General features: G+C 45.2%; 1 protein-coding gene across 1 annotated transcript in view; it reads right to left on the reverse strand.

The window, feature by feature from the left end:
• DNAH14 (dynein axonemal heavy chain 14) overlaps window positions 1-17,329 on the reverse strand; it is a 472,613-nt gene that overhangs the window by 435,800 nt on the left and 19,484 nt on the right. The window contains exons 4-7 of the mRNA XM_061626120.1: window positions 16,001-16,165; window positions 9,964-10,098; window positions 7,122-7,412; window positions 2,098-2,210 (exon numbers count right to left, since the gene is read on the reverse strand). Of these exons, the coding sequence (XP_061482104.1) occupies window positions 2,098-2,210; window positions 7,122-7,412; window positions 9,964-10,098; window positions 16,001-16,165 (704 nt within the window). The remainder of the gene's footprint in view (window positions 1-2,097; window positions 2,211-7,121; window positions 7,413-9,963; window positions 10,099-16,000; window positions 16,166-17,329) is intronic.

A 17,329-nucleotide genomic window follows, 5' to 3' on the forward strand; every position in this document is an offset into this window, starting at 1 on the left:
TTCCGGGCTAGATTCAAAGTGTTGGTATTAACCTATAAAGCCTTATACGGTGCGGGACCACGATACCTTGCGGAACGCCTCTTCCGATATGAACCGGCCCGTGCACTACGTTCTGCTACGAAGGCCCTCCTCCGGGTTCCAACTCACAGGGAGGCCCGGAGGGTGATGACAAGATCTAGGGCCTTCTCAGTGGTGGCCCCCGAACTATGGAACAGTCTCCCTGAGGAAGTACGCCTGGCGCCGACTCTGCTTTCCTTCCGGCGCCAGGTCAAAACCTTCCTATTCTCTGAAGCATTTTAAGTTACATTGATCTAATTTTAATAATGTTTATTGTATTGTTGATTGTATTTTAATATTATTTTGTTATTCATTGTATTTTTATACTATTTTATGTTCACCGCCCAGAGAGCTATCGCTAGTCGGGCGGTATATAAATTTAATAAATAAATAATAATAATAATAAATAATAATAAATAAATAAATAATAATTGTTCTGTAAACTGTTGGGCAAGAGCTGCAGGGAAACATTATGTGCCACTGTGGTTAGGAAGTACTTGTGATGGGTTAATCAGATGCAGAACAGGAGAAATTGTGCAATGTCAGTTACTAGCACACATCTTGAGACTTTATGGAAGAAGCTGTGTAAAACACTTTTGTGCAAGGTGAAGAACAATGTTTGATTTCTACTTTCTCTTTTCATGGAAAGATCTTATGCTATATCAGAAAACACCCTTCTGAAAGAAGAAGTACACTACTGGATCCAGCCTGTTGTTGTTGCAATGTACCTTCAAGTCGATTACAACTTATGGTGACCCTATGAATCAGTGACCTCCAAGAGCATCTGTTGTAAACCACCCTGTTTAGATCCTGTAAGTTCAAGTCCATGGCTTCCTTTATGGAATCAATCCATCTCTTGTTTGGTCATCCTCTTTTTCTACTCCCTTCTGTTTTTCCCAGCATTATTGTCTTTTATAGTGAATCATGTCTTCTCATTATGTGTCCACAGTAGCATAACCTCAGTTTCATCATTTTAGCTTCTAATGATAGTTCTGGTTTAATTTGTTCCAACACCCAATTATTTGTCTTTTTCGTGGTCCATGGTATCTGCAAAGCTCTCCCCCAACACATTTCAAATGAGTTTTTTCTTTTATCCGCTTTTTTCACTTTCCAGCTTTCATATTCATACATAGAGATAAGAAATACCGTGGTCTGAATGATCCTGACTTTAGTGTTCAGTGATAAATCTTTGCATTTGAGGACATTTTCTAGTTCTCTCATAGCTGCCCTCCCTAGTCCTAGCCTTCCTTTAATTTCTTTACTATTGTCTCCCTTTCGGTTAATGACTATGCCAAGGTATCGATAATCCTTGACAAGTTCAATGTCCTTGTTGTCAACTTTAAAGTTACATAAATCTTCTGTTATTACTTTGGTCTTCTTGACATTCAGCTGTAGTCCTGCTTTTGTGCTTTCCTCTTAACTTTCATTAGCATTCATTTCAAATCATTACTGGTTTCCATATCTAAATTATTGATATTTCTCCCTCCAATTTTCACACCATCTTGGTCAAACCCAGTTTCCGTATATGTTGTGTATATAAACAGATAGGGTAATAAAATGCACCCGTCTCACACCCTTTCCGATTGGGAACTAATTGGTTTCTCCATATTCTGTCCTTATAGTAGCCTCTTGTCCAGAGTATAGGTTGCACATCAGGACAATCAGATGCTGTGGCACCCCCATTGCTTTTAAAGCATTCCATATTTTTTCATGATCTACACAATCAAAGGCTTTGCTGTAATCTATAAAGCACAGGGTGATTTTCTTGTGAAATTCCTTGGTCCATTCCATTATTCAACGTATGTTTGCGATGTAATCTCTAGTACCTCTTCCTTTCTAAATCCTGCTTGAATGTCTGGCATTTCTCACTCCATATATGGTAAGAGCCTTTGTTGTAGAATCTTGAGCATTACTTTATTTGCATGGGACATAAAGGCAATAGTTTGATAATTACTGCATTCCCTGGAATCCCCTTTCTTTGGAATTGGGATGTATATTGATCCAGCCAATAACTATTTATAATATAATATAAACCCTTACCTGAAATTAAAACATATATCGATGCTTCGTAATGCATAATAAAGTTGCCTTTCATACAACCACTCCATTACTGGTGTGATTTCCATCTCTTCTTTTCCACACACTGAAGTAAACTAGAAAAATTAAGCAAAACTACTTTCAGAAGTTCAAAGATTAACTATTTCTGCTTATTTTGGACTGTGAAGTTTCTTTATTCTTACCTCTAGAGGGTGCTGGTGAATTATAAAAGTAAAGTAAGTAAGCAAACACATCAGTTATCACTATTTTAATTTTATGCCAGATTAATAAGAAATAAGAATGCCAGCCATAAGTATGCTATCATGTTGCCTGAAAACCTAATTATTGATTCTGTAATTCAGAAACGTTTGTTTTATGTTAGAGGAAAGTAGTTGCATGCCCCTATAGTAAGAGTCCAATCCAACATGGAAATGTGCCTTACCTGGATGAGAAACAGTGGACAGTGGTCTGGGTTTTTTTTCCAGGTGGCAGCTGGAGTGTGAGTCATGTCCAATATTTTTGTACATGTTTCCTAGTTTGATGTCCCCTGACACTAATTTCTGTTGTATTCCAGTGGTTTACTAGAGATGGCCCAGGGAAGTTATGTGTCTAGGCTAGGGACAGGGGGAGATGGGAGTAATACTGCCAATCCTATGATGGTAAGCAAGGGAAGATACAGAGGTGGGCAAAGATATACATGGGTGAGGGTGGGGCCTAATTACATCAAAGTCCTTGCCCTCTCTGCTTTGCCCACTGTATCTCAAAATCTGGGAATGCCTGTCAGACAACCTCCAGGCCTCCTAGTGGTGGTGGTGGAGTTAAATGCTAGGTCTATCCAGAATAAACATTCACCATCCATGATTTGATAGTGGATGAAAGGGCATGTATAACTGAGACCTGGACAAATGAGTTTGGTGGCCCTGTGCTAACCCAGCTGTGTCCACCATTCCAGGTCAGAAGGGCATGGAAGAGAAGTCATGATCATCCATAAAACATCCATCTCCCTCACCAGGATATTGACACTGTGTCTGGGTTAAAGGGATTGTGGTGTTGGGCCAGAAAGACAGAATGGGGATTTTGAAAGTGTACCATTCACCCAATGTACTATAAAGTCCTTAACCAAGCTGGCAGATGTAATCTAAGATAAGGTGTTGGAGAACCCTTTCACAGTGGTGTTTGGAAATGTTAATGTCTATGCTAAGGCTGCCTCAAATGGGCATGCTCAGGACTTCATGGTCTCCAACACAACCATGAGACTGTCTTAGTATATCAATGGCTCAACACACGAGGCTAGACATACCCTCAAACTGTATTTTGCACAGGCCAGATTGATCCATTGGCCTCACCTGAAGGGTGATTTTCACAGGTAGACTGCCATCATGTGGGTAGTACTGCTATCTAGCGTCCGAAGACAAGAATGCACTGAAGTCATGGGCGTCAAGCCCTTCCCACTTCCAGTTCATTTGTGACAAGTCCGGAGTGGCATATCTGAAAAGTACAAAAGGCCAACGGGCCTACCGGCAAGGAAAAGAAAAGCACAGCTCTGTACAATAACAGAGAACAGCATGCAACGTAACAGGAGTATAATGGTCTTGACTTAACTAAACAGTGCCAAATAGAAAAACCCCTGAACATCAATAATATTACAGTGTGAAATCCCCCGATATCCTCCGAAAGGGAGGGCCATGATGGCAGTCTACCTGTGAAAATCACCCTTCAGGTGAGGCCAATGGATCATTTTCCACAGGTAGACTGCCATCATGTGGGATGTACCAAAGCAGCCCTCAATAGGGAGGGACCACCACTGATTATTAGTCGGAAAGGATCTGCTGCAGGACACGCCTCCCAAAGGAAGCGTCAGTAGAAGCGTAACGGTCAATGTTATAATGTTTTACGAAAGAATTTGGGGTAGACCAAACCGCAGCTCTACAAATGTCTGCCAGGGCTGCGTTGGTTGTGAAAGCAGCCGAAGTGGCTGCTGATCTGGTGGAATGGGCCATGATGTTAGGAGGTACAGGAAGGTTAAGGGACTCATAACTCAAGGCAATACAAACACACAAGTGGATTTGGAGACCTTTTTACCCAAGGTCCTAGGGTGAAAGGATACAAACAGCGACTCGGTTCGCCTGATGTCCTGGGTGTGAGAGAGGTATAGTTTGATAACATCTAACGAGTGCCAGGCCTTCTCTAATGGATGGACTGGCTTGGGGCAGAATGACGGAAGCACAATGTCCTGGTTACAGTGGAACACTGAGTTGACTTTGAGACAGAAGGATGGGTCTGGCCGCCATACTACTGAGTCCTTATGAAATATGCAGAGATGGCGGGCCAATGACAAGGCTTCCAGCTCTGAGACTCTCCTCGCCGATGTTATAGCCACCAGGAACAGGACCTTGAAGGACAACAGTCAGAGGGGAACTGAAGCCAGGGGTTCAAATGGAGGGCGCTGTAGGGCTTGTAGGACCTTCAAGAGACTCCAGGAAGGAAAATGGTGACGCACAGCCGGAGAAAGGCAGGCGGCCCCTCTCAAAAAACATTTGATGAGCGGGTGAGAGCCCACAGGCACGGCCAATGAGGAGACAGACAGGATTGAGGAGATAGTGGAGGCATGACGGCGCAAGGTGTTCAGTTTTAGTCCCATTCTGAGCCCTCTATATAGAAACTGTAGAACCTGCTGTATTGTGGCTTGAGAAGGAAGGAAGCCCTTGGAGATGCACCAGGTGGAGAAGACGAGCCAAGTACTCTGGTATATGCGAGTTGTTGACGGTCTTCTAGAAGCTAGGATTGTATCAACCACACCTTGAGGCACCCCTGCTGCACTCAGCTGCCTCCATTCAAAAGCCAGGCCGTCAGACTCAGTCAGGGTGCCAGATTGGTCCCTGGGAGAGAAGGTCTGGCCTGGCCACGGACAGCAGGGCCAGTACGGGGCTATGAGGAGAAGCTGAGCTCTCTCGTGCCGCAGTTTCCTCAACGTCCGGCCCAGGAGGGATATTGGAGGAAAAGTGTAGAGGAGACTGTCTGGCCAGGGTGCTGTCAGCGCGTCCACTGATTCTGCAGTCGGTTCCAGGTACCTCGAGAAGTAGTGAGGCAGCTGGCAATTGTGGCTCGAGGTGAAGAGATCCACCGAGAAAGTGCCGAACTGTTGCTGGAGAAGGTTGAACACCGCCGGATGAAGTTTCCATTCTCCTGGACTCACATGCTGCCTGCTGAGCCAATCGGCGGTCACATTCAGCGCCCCGCTGAGATGTTCTGCTCTTATTGACAGTAGATGGGTCTCGGCCAGTCAAAGATTCGGGTCGCCTCTGCCTGGAGGGCTCGGGACCTTGTTCCCCCCCTGCCTGTTCAAATGTGATTTTGCACATGTGTTGTCTGTTCGGATTAGCACATGCTGCAGTGACAATAGCGGCTAGAAGTGTCGAAGGGCCAGGTGGACAGCTCTGAGTTCCAGCCAATTTACATTCTGACGTTGCTCCGCTCTGGACCACACGCCCTGGACAAAGTCGGAATTGCAGTGGGCTCCCCAGCCAGTCAGACCGGCATCTGTGGTTATTATGGCTCTGTCTGGCTCCCGGAATGGAGTACCTCTGCTGAGGTATATTTTCATTGTCCACCAGCGAAGTGATGCTTGCAGAGATGGTTCTAGCTGGATCACACAATGGTTGGAATTGGCAATGTCCTCTTGAAAAGGTAAGAGGGCCCATTGAAGAGGTCAAGTGTGATGTCATGCCCACGGAACGATGTGAATGGTGGAGACTAAGGTCCCAAGAACTTTTGCCAGAAACATGACATCCGCCTTTGAGTGTTGCGTCAGTAATGTTGCCATGCCTAGAAAGGTGGAAATACGCTTTGGAGACAGAAAAAACATGGCTTGAGTGGTGTCCAGTATTGCCCCCAGCTGGAGCTGCTGGGTTGGCTCTAGATTACTCTTCTCGATGTTGATTAGCCAGCCATGAGATCTGAGAACCTCCAGGATGTAATGGAGCTGTCTGTTGGCCTGGTCCTTGGAGTGCGCCCGAAGAAGAAGGTTGTCCAAGTAGGGGTGAATATGGACCCCTTGTAGGCGGAGGAAGGCCACCAAGGTGACCATCACCTTGGTAAACACTCGTGGGGCCGACACAAGGCTGAACAGCATGGCCCGGTATTAGAAGTGGTGCTGGCTCAACGAGAATCTTAGGAATCGTCTGTGGGCAGGACAGATCGGGATGTGGAAGTAAGCATCTTTCAGATTGATGGATGCCAGAAAATCCCCTTGTTGCAGTGCTTCCAGAATAGACGCCAGTGACTCCATTTTGAACCAGCAATACTTGACGAAGTGGTTGACGAATTTGAGGTCTAAGATTGCCCTCCACGAAGAGTCTTGCTTGGGAACTGCAAACAAAACGGAGTAAACGCCTTGCGACCTTTCTGCTAGTGGTACAGGTTCTACTGAGGTTATGTCTAGATGACGTAAGGCATCCTGCATGACCCTCCCACGAGATTTGGAGACGGGAGAGGGACAATATCTGTCCGGAGGTGTCAACCAGAACTCTATGTTGTATCCGTGGAGGAAGATGCTTCTGACCCAGGAGACCTGTGTTAAGGCAAGCCAGGAACTTGCGAAGAGGAGTAGCCTGCCCCCAATAGGTATGGCGTCAGAACTGCCTGTGCTGACGAGCTCCTCTGCCGTATGCGGAAGATGGGGCTTGTTGGCCTTGGTACTGGACTCTGCCCTGGAAGCGCTGTCTGGGCCAGGGTGCCCTGGAGGAGCGGAAATCGTAAGTTCGGGCATCTTAGCCTCGCCCCCCAGGCCGCGCCCCCTGAAAGGGCTGGAAGGAATGATATGGGGCAAACCGTCTAAAAGGTCTGCGGTCATCTCTCCTGACTGTGGCTAAGGTAGGTTTCCAATTGTCCTTGGGGTCGATGAAGACCGCTTTAAGGGCATCCTCCCCGAATAGCAGGGACCCTGAGTATGAAGCCATAGACAAGTTGGATTTGGCAGTGGTGGCAGCATCCCAGTGCCGAAGCCAAAGAGTTCTTCAAGCTACTACTTCCGCGGCCAGGGCCCGTGCTCCTTGGTGGGTGGCGTCCAAGGTGGCGTCCGCCACGAATGTTGCTGCCTTATGTAACTTGACTAGGCCTTTTCGCAGTGTGGCTGGATCCGGATTGGGATCGTCCAAAAGGTCATCGAGCCACATCATAGAGGCCTTTGAGAAAATCGAGGCAGCAGCGGAGACCCGGATGGAGAAGGCGGCGGTCTCGTGAGTCTTACGGAGTGCAAAGTCCAGCCGTCTTTCCAGGGGTCCTTGAACTGTGAATCTCCTTCTTTCAGAAGGAGGGACCTAGAGACCAAGTTTGAAATTGGTTGGTCCACTCCAGGGATGTTTAAAAAAGCCATGCATTCCGGGGCCAAATTGTAGAGTCTGTTGGCTAATGGCGAGAAGCGACGTGGCCAGCTTGTTGATGGTATCCAGCACAGGAATAGAGTGATCCGCTGACCTGGGAGACTCGAGAACTCTGGCACCTTTCACAGGCGGAGCAGTAGGCTGTGGTTGTGCAGGTTGAATGCCGAGAGTGTCCATCACTCAACGGCAGAGGGGAACGTAATCTGCCGAGTTGAAGAGCCGATAGGAGAAGTCTTCCTCCAGATCAGTCTCCACTCCATTTGTCAGGGTCTGCCTGTATAAAGGAAGAATAGTCATCCATGCCTGAGGGTTCGCCACCAAGCCTGCCTCTAGAGATGTCGAAAGGGTTAGGCGAAGGATAGGCCTCATCGTGACAGCTGGGTAGCCGTGTAGAGCTGGACTGCCGAGTAGCTGCCGGCTGAGGTAAGAGATGTGCCTGAGGCTGAGGGTGAGCTTGGGAGAGGAACCTGAGTACGTCTCTTAGCTGGGCCAGGAACTCTGGGGTCAGCTGCAACCCTGTAGAGGGGTCAGAAGGTACAGAGTGCTCCTGTGGAGGCGGGTGTGGCTGCACCAGTGGAGGCAGAGAAGCCGGAGGAATATCAGAGGTGAGATGTTTTACTGGGAAAACCTTCAAATTCATCCTCTGATGACCCAGTAGGGGATTGAAACAGAGCAGGTAGTGCCTCTTGAGCAGGCTCCTCCAAGGCTGGGGCGGAGACATAGCGGGCCCGCTTGGGAGCACTGTGGGTGGACAGATGCTTAGTCTTGGCAGTAGCTTTGGCATGCTTGTGCTTAGATGCCTTGAGTGGCGCGAGGGCGTTGCACTGTTGACTTGCTCCTGAGGTCTGCACTGCCTCTGGTTGCAGATCCGCCATGTTGCGATCCCGATACAAGCACACAGTGTGGATGGTGCGGTATCACTCCCGTGCAGTGAGGCGATAAAAAGACAGGATGTGTAGTGCAGGCTGAAGTGCCAAGAGAAAAAATAGGCTAGATTCACTATGGCACCAAAAATGGGAGGAGTACTGCTGCTGCACTGTTCAAATCAGGGCACCAAAAATAAATTTTGATGTAGTCTGAGCCACGAGTTAAGTACACGCACACAATGGGGAAGGTGCAAGACCGCTATTATACGCCATCCAAATCAAGGTGCCAAGGACAAAATTGCAGTGTAGTGTGGCCCAAAGCTAAATACACGCACACAATGGGGAAGGTGCGGTATCGCTACTGTGCACTGTCCAAACCAGGGTGCCAAGGAAGGTTTTAAAAATAGTATGGCCCAAAGATAGATACACACACACAATGGGGAAGGTGCGGTATCGCTACTGTGCACTGTCCAGGCTAGGCACCAAAACAGGTAGATTGGCTTCAGGATGTCATCAACGCAGCCAGATACACAAACACAATGGGGAAGGTGCGGTATCGCCTAAATACAGCAAGTGCAGGTTAAGCAGCTGCTATGGTCAGCATGGAAGGCAGAGAACAGCTGCTATGAGAAAGGGTGTTAAATGAATAATAAAATAATAAACTCACTAAAGTTCTGCCCTGAGGGGAGGGGAAAAGGCAGAACAAATGGAAGTCACAAAGGCAAAAAGGGCGTCCACTAAAAGAGAGGGAAAAACTAAGAAACAAAATGGTGGTCTGCAAAAGAAGGAGGAGCAATGGCGGACAAGTAAGGTCACCTGCAGCCTGAAGAGGCCAGCCAGGAGGAAACGCTGCCGGTTAAAGGAAGGGAGGCGACCTGCATGGGCTGCAACAGCCGCAAAAAGGGGCTAGGAAAGGCAGCTGAGGGCAGGAAAAAAGCCGCAAGGCCGAGCCAGGTCGGGGGGGGAATAGACTGCCACCACCACCGATCGCGGGGCTCAGGGTGCCGCCGACACGAATCTGCAGGAAGGAGGGAGCCGCAGCTGCAGGCTCCTGGCCGCAAGTGAATTACCGCCAAAACAAGCAGAGAGGACAGGCGGGAGGCTTCCTGGTCAAAAGAAAGGGCGAAAAACGCAGACGCAGGCTGCCTGGCGCTGCACCTGAAGGGGGGAGCCGCAGCCGCGGACTCCCCAGCAAGAGAAAAAACAGCCGCCACTGCTTCCAACAAGAGAGGTAAGGGGGAGAAAGCACAAAAATGCCCCAAAACCCCAGAAAATGAGAACAAAAATAAATCGCACACACTCAAAAAACTCAGGGAAGGAAAGGGGGGAGTGAGAGGGAAAAAATAAAAAACAACCCCACACACTCTATAACTAGAAAAATACAGAACTTAGCTAAGATTGCAGGTATCCAAACGCCTCGGACGAAGGCAAGAATGACCTGGAAGTGGGAGGGGCCTGATGCCCCAGGTCTTGACTTCAGTGCATTCTTGCCTTCGGACGCTAGATGGCAGTACTACCCACATGATGGCAGTCTACCTGTGGAAAATGATAATATTCCATTGATCGGGGGACTCATTGTGCATTGATGGACCATTCCCTGGTGAGGTCTCAGCAGAAAATACCTGCTCCAATATGAAGGGGTGGGGAATCCATTCAGATGGTTTTTCCTCAAAGATTAATAGAATTATATGAATTCCTGAATGCTCTCGGGCATTCCGGCTGACATGGACAGTGCTCTTGTTGAGGATCTTGTCACACTGTGGAATGGTAAGATGCATTGAGCACTGACAGAAAACTCCTAAGTGTCCCTGCCATTGCTATGGAGCGTGTAGGTTGCTTTGGTATGCTAGTGACTTCCATGCAATGAAATAAGAGGGTTGGTGATTAGATTATCTCTGCTGGAATTGTATATAAAGATATTCTTAATTTTATTTTACAAAAAAGATTTTTTTAAAGATTTTTAAAGAAGTTTTGTTCTTAAGGTTTTTTGAAGACGTTTTGTTTTAATGATGTTTATAGATGTTTTGAGTGTTTAGTCATTTGTTTGCTGCCCTTGATTCCTTCTGGGAGGAAGGATGGGATATAAATTATGATTATGATTACGATCATGATTATGAAGTTGCATCAAGTTGTTTTGGTCACCATGCAATCCCCAAGTAACCATCTGGCAGACCTTTCCTGAGTGGTGAATAGACTTACTCTGAAACCCCCAGAAGCCCACTGTAATGATTTGCAAGGCATTTTAGGGGCAAAACCACTCCGATTTGGAGACAGCTGGACGCCACAGTTAGAGCAAGTCCAATGGAGGGATCCAAAGCACTATCTGTTCCATTTGTATTTCATCAGTTTCAATTACTGCAGCCTGAGGATGTGGACAAGCGGTCTGAAGAAGTGTGGCTGACCACCTGCCCCCTTGACCCCAGCCCATCTTCGTTTTTAGCCATAAAGAGTTGACTGGGTGCGCCAGGAGTGAAGGATCCATTTTACTCACCTGAAGGTTGTTTCTCAGGGGGTACTAGGACACCACCAAGTAACTATTTTCTTACACTCCTGTTGCTTAATGCGGGAAAGAGTTAACACTCCAAGAACTCTCTAAGCCCCTCCCATGGAGTGTCAGTTTGGCCAAGCTTGAAAGTATAATTATCCCAAGAGAAACAAGATTACTACAATAGAATAAAATTTGCAACAGAAGATTAGGTATACACAAAAGTAGGTATAGAAAAAATCTGAACAAGAAAACTTGAAAGGATATGGTCACTATCTGAACTTTTGCTCTCCGCTACTAACAGTTACTCTCCACCACCAAGTTCTTATGCATCCCAAGTTGGGCCTTAGTGGTGACTTAGTGCCCCCTGAGAAACACCCTTCAAGTGAATAAAATGGTTCCTTTTTCAGTGGGGACAAGGACACCCCCAACTGGGATGTCCTATAGGTAACCGAATGCTGGGTGGGGTTCCTATGATTAATCCATGGCTAGTACTGGAGGACGTGCCTCACACATGTTGCTTCCATGCAAAAGTAAAGGTGAGAGAATCATAGAATAGTAGAGTTGGGAAGGGTCCATAAGGCCATCGAGTCCAACCCCCTGTTCAATGCAGGAATCCAAGTTAAAGCATACCTGACAGGTGGCTGTCCAGCTGCCTCTCGAATGCCTCCAGTGGTGGAGAACCCATTATCTCCCTAGGTAATTGGTTCCATTGTCATACTACTCTAACAATTAGGAAGGTTTTTCTGATGTTCACTTGAAATCTACTTTCCTGCATACTGAGCACATTATTCCATGTTCTGCAATCTAGGATGATCGAGAACAGATCCTGGCTCTCCTCTGTGTGACAACCTTTCGAATATCTGAGGAGTGTTATCATATCTCCCCTCAGTCTTCTCTTCTCAAGGCTAAACATGCCCAGTTCTTTCAGTCTGTCCTCATAGGGCTTTGTGCCCTTCTCTGAACCTGTTCCAGTTTGTCTGCATCCTTCTTAAAATGAGATGAGGCTTAACCATTGCTGAATAGAGGGGAACTAATACTTCATGCGATTTGGAAACTATAATTCTGTTAATGCAGCCTAAAATAGCATTTGCTTTTCTTGCAGCCACAAGTGGCTCATATTCAGCTTGTGATCAACAATACCAAGATCTCGCATGTAGTATTGCTGGTCAAGTATCCCCCATCTTATAACTGTGCATTTGGTTTCTTTTTCCTAGGTGTAGAAGGTTGCACTTATCCCTCTTAAATTTCCTTCTGTTGTTTTCAGCCCAATGCTCCAGTCAAGATCCCTTTGAATTTTGTTTCTGTCTTCCAGGGTATTAGCTATCCCTCCCAATTTTGTATCATCTTCAAATTTGATAAGCACTCCCTGCACCTCCTCATCCAAGTCATTAATAAAAATGTTGAAGAGTACTGGACCCAGGACTGAGCCCTGCGGTACCCCGCTTGTTACCTCCCCCCAGTTTGAGAAGGAACTACTGATAAGCACTCTTTGAGTACAATTCTATAGCCAACTGTGGATCCACCTGAGAGTTATTCCATACAGCCCACACTTAGCTAGCTTTGTTGAATATATACTAAATCGAGATATACACTGAGGGCTCATCCAGACAACTGCAAAATGTGTGACACGCCCGCTATGTGTGTTCATTATTTTTCGGTCTTCCAAATGATGTCTCGCACTGTTACGCATTTTCGCGGGTTAAATCCGCTCCTTGCAATACCTGCAAAAATGCAATTTGCTCTTTAAAATCGGGAATCATCCGCTGTGCCTTCAGGAGTTAGGATGCAATACTGCGGACTTTACAGCAGATGGGCGGTTCTTGGGCATTTCCCCTTGCCCCTTCTCCTCATTCCAGCCAATCACGTATCTGCACTTTTGCGCATGTGCGAGAATAAGCCCGGGAAAATTGAACCAATCATCGCAATGGCGGGGTGTTGGGGGGGGTCTGCAACTACTGCGCAGATGCATTTTATTTTTTGCCAGCCTGCAAACTGGGCAGCTGCTCTGGGTGAGATCTGCAATGCACGGCAAGCGAGAAAGGGGGGGTGGTAGGTTTCAGCCTGCCTCCGAAAGCCTTGTCAATTTCATTCTACTTGCTGAGGTTTTTGCTTCAAAAAAGCATACATTCGTTTAAGTGTAATATCGCAAATGCAAACAAGAAAAGAGCTTCTGGTCAGTTTCAAGCCTGCTCCGGAAAGCTTTGTCAATTTCATTTTCCGTGGGAAGGAAAGGGAGAAGGAGGGGGGGGACACGTTTCTTGCTTTTTTGGAGAAATAAGTGCATTGCCAGTGTGTGTATCTCCTTAAATATCAATAAAGGCAGAAAAGCAGACATTCGTTTAAGTGTAATATCGCAAATGCAAACAAGAAAAGGGCTTCTGGTCGGTTTCAAGCCTGCTCCATAAAGTTTGTTAATTTCATTCTCCGAAGGCAGGCGTGAAACTGACCAGCAGCCTTTCCTTCCCAGGCTAGAACTCCTTTACAGCCATATTGTGCTTCGTTGCAAAAGGGGAGAGGAGCATACTTAATTTTTTTGCTGACCAATTGGTTGATAGGGGGAGGTTTTAGAGGCGGAGCTTGGAAAAAGCAAAAAGAATGTAGGGGTCTTACCGCTGCGTGTGCAGGTGCAAAAAAACTTTTTTTTTAATTGGGAAAGAGCGAACTAAAATTCAAAGTGAGGGCTATCAGATGACAAACCGAATATGGAAACCGTGGATTATCCTGCTCCGTTTGGATAAGCCCTAAGACATGGGGTGGGTCAGGGTATCATTCGCTTGGGAGAGGAAATTTTATTTGAAATGTATTGTTCTTTTACTGTATGTCGTTGAACTGTGTTTTGTTAAAATATGACTTGTATTTTAAAATGTATTTTGTACTTTCCTTTTACATGTGCTTAATTGTGGTAACCTATGGCTCTGAGCAATAAAGATTCATTTCATTTCATTTCATCTCCCCTCAGTCTTCTCATCTCAAGGCTAAACATACCCAGTTATTTCAGTCTTTGCTCATAGGGCTTTCTGTCCAGTTCCCTGATCAACTTTGTTGTCCTCCCCTGAACCTGTTCCAGTTTGTCTAGCTAGCTAGCTTTGTTGAAAGCTTTGCTGAAGTAGAGATATATTATGTCCATATAAGGCTATGGTCTGAAGGCTATGGTCTGAGTTGTCCCAGGCTATGGTCTGAAGGCATATAAGGCCGGCTCCCTGCTGAAGCTAAGCAGGATCAGGTCTGGTCAGTGCCTGGATGGGAGACCACCTGGGAGCCATATGTAAGCCGCCTTGGGTTTCAATCATGAAAAGAAAGGTGGGGTTTAAATGTAATAAATAAATAAATAAATATCAGTCTACCAGGGAGGTTACCCAATCAAAAAATGAGATAAGGTTAGTTTGGCAAGATTTGGTCTTGATAAATCCATGTTGGCTTTTAGTAATCATTGCATTATTTTCAAGGTGCTTATAGATAGACCACTTTATAATCTGCTCCACAATTTTCCCAGGGATTCATATCAGGCTGACTGGTCTATAGTTCCCAGGTTCCTCCTTTTTGCCCTGTTTGAAGATAGGGACAACATTAGCCATCCTCCAGTTATCCGGTGCTTCACCAATCCTCCACACAAAGATAATAGACAGTGGTTCTGAGAGTTCTTCAGCCAATTCCTTCAAAACTCTAGGATACAGTTCATCGGGCCCTGGAGATTTGAACTTGTTCAAAGTGATTAGGTATTCCTTGACCATTTGTCTATCAATTTCATGCTGCAATCCTGCCCCTTCAACTTCATGTTTGCCAGGAGGATAAGAGACCCTCTTTTGGGAGAAGACTGAGCCAAAGTAGGAATTGAGCACTTATTCCTTTTCTTTGTCATCTGTTATCATTTTGCCATCCTCATTGAGTAGCTGAACCATCATTTCTTTTCTGGGTCTTTTACTATGGATGTACCTGAAGAAAGCTTTTTTTGTTGCTTTTAGCATCCCTCATTAATCTTAGCTCATTCTCAGCTTTAGCCTTCCTGACACCATCCGTGCAATTCCATGCTGCTTGTCTGTACTCTTCCTTTGAGACCTGGCCTTCCTTCCACTTCCTGAATGTGTCCTTTTTTGTTTTCAGGTCATCTCTTAAGATTTTTCTAAAACCACATTTGCTGCTGCTTCTGTCTTCCACCCTTTTTCTTTGTTGGATTTTTTTTGCCACAGTGCCTTTAGAATTTCTTCTTTTAGAAACTTCCACCCATCTTGGATTCCTTTTCTCATTAGGTTCACTTGCCATGGAACCTTACTTATAATTGTTCTGAATTTATTAAAATCAGCTTTCCTGAAGTCCAGGGTACCAGTGTGGCTACTCTCAGCTGTTGCGTCCTTTAAAATCAAGAACTCAAGTATAACATGATCACTTTCCCCCAGAGTTCCTCTAAGTGCCACTTCATCCACTAAGTCATCTCTATTGGTTAGAATCAAGTCAAGGATAGCTGATCCTCTAGTTCCTTCCTCCACTTTCTGTAGAAGAAAATTATTAGGTCAGGAATTTCTTGGAAGGGCCGTATTTGGCAGAATTTGTCTCCCAACAGAATCAGGATAACTGAAGTCCCCCATTACTATTACATCATGTGTCCTTGAAACATTGGCATTTTGCTTTTGAAAAGTTTTGTTGTCCCTTCACAGCTTGTGCCTTAAGGACAGTTTCTCCCTGTATGAACCACCATTGCAATTTTGGCAAATTAATTTGATTTTGTACCAAGTGCCTTTTGTCAAGGGAAGTTAGAATGTCAGTGCAAGGAACAAAGATTTTTCCACTGCGGCCTTCAAACTCTAGACTCGATTCTAGAGGATATTTGTCTGTTGGGGTCTGTTAGTTGTTGGTTAATCTTTTTGTTTGTCCACTTTTTGTTATTAATTTACTATTTTAGATGTAATTATTGGAATTACTGGCATTTATAAAGACCCACCCTACTCTTGTGATTGTAACTTATTTTAAGCTGTTTCTAATGTTGTATTTTAAATTGTTGTGACTTGCCCTGGGACCTGAGGTGAACAGCGGGTAATAAATCAAAATAATAACATAATAATAATAACAACATAATACACTTGCTGCAAGAAAGCAAGTACAGAAAGAGTTAGATACAGAAGTGAACCAGGTAATAAATTATTTACAATTCTAAGCTAGGAAAAAAGTTGCATTACCTTGGATATATATGAAGCTGTAACAGTCCAATATTCTTTACTTTGTTTAGCCATATTTGTAGAAACTGCTTGAAGGTCATATGGATCATAAGTTGCTTTAGGGTCATTTCTGCTTCTTATGAGACAATATACAAACTCTCCATCATCTTTTTGTAATGCAACTTTCTGAAAATCAAAACAGTAAAAATATATATTATATGCAAAGAGTAAAATAATTATGCAAACCTGATGTCCACTTTGGCAAGCAACCATCAAATCATATCATGAGAATTAACTGGCATCATAGTATACATTTTGAGATAATGAATAAACATTAATGAAGAACAAAATATTACTATTATTATTTTTATTTAAATGAGATTGAAACACACCTAAGTCCTATTACAATCAACATAGCTAGACAATGTTTGAGTTCACAATTGTTGGACTTTGGAACGTTGCCCCTTGCATAATGGCCTTATATGGTGGAATCCAGCTCCTATGATGGGTGTAGCCCCTGAGCAAGCTCCAGCAGTGAGGGGTACCCAGGGTCCTGTAAGTTTGAAGGGCAAGTGACACTTGGAGGGCTACATGCCTCTGTATGGGCCTAGGATTTACTCTGGAGATGGTGAGGGAGAACAGAGAGGAGAATTTCTTTCTGCCAACCTGGCAGGGCTAGGCCAGCTGGTCCTGAAGAAGATGTCCCCAGATAAAGACTTGTGGCATGACTTTGCTTTGGAGTTTGGGGCAGGAAATGAGATGGACTAGCTTAAAGTTTTTTCCCAGAGCAGCAAGTGAGACGAAGATGACTACAGTCTGCTATGTGTTGATGAGAAAATGTGTTCCTGGAGATGTGTCCCAAGACCCTGCAGGCAGCAGCAGGCAGCAGTTTGGACTGGGAACTCCATGAAGCAGCAAGACAAAGGGGCCTGTAGGCAATTGCATGGTTTGGGGGTTGGAATCATGTTTACGGGACTGTGTACTGATTTGCTGAAGAAATTCTTACTGAAGGTATTGCATTTTGAAATGCTGTTGGTTTGTGCTTTTTGCATGCTTGTGGGCATATGAACTGTTTAATGAGTTTTTTTAGGAATTATGCTGATAAGTTTTGCATTACTATACTATGCCTGTTAGATTTTGTGTGTGTGCAACTGTTTGGGGGAGCAAGGGAAAAATCTGTGTGTTTGAGGACAGCTGTGCTATAGTGGCAAAAGGCAGGACAAAGGAGCTCCAGTACTAACTCTGTCATCTGGTTTAAACATGTGGGGAATCCACTATCTTGGGCACTACCAAGAATGAGGACTAAGTAAGTGGTTTGGATACAGAACTCAGACTGGGAACTCCTAAAAA

This window comes from Rhineura floridana, chromosome 4 (assembly GCF_030035675.1).
Source record: "Rhineura floridana isolate rRhiFlo1 chromosome 4, rRhiFlo1.hap2, whole genome shotgun sequence".
Lineage (NCBI taxonomy): Eukaryota > Metazoa > Chordata > Lepidosauria > Squamata > Rhineuridae > Rhineura > Rhineura floridana.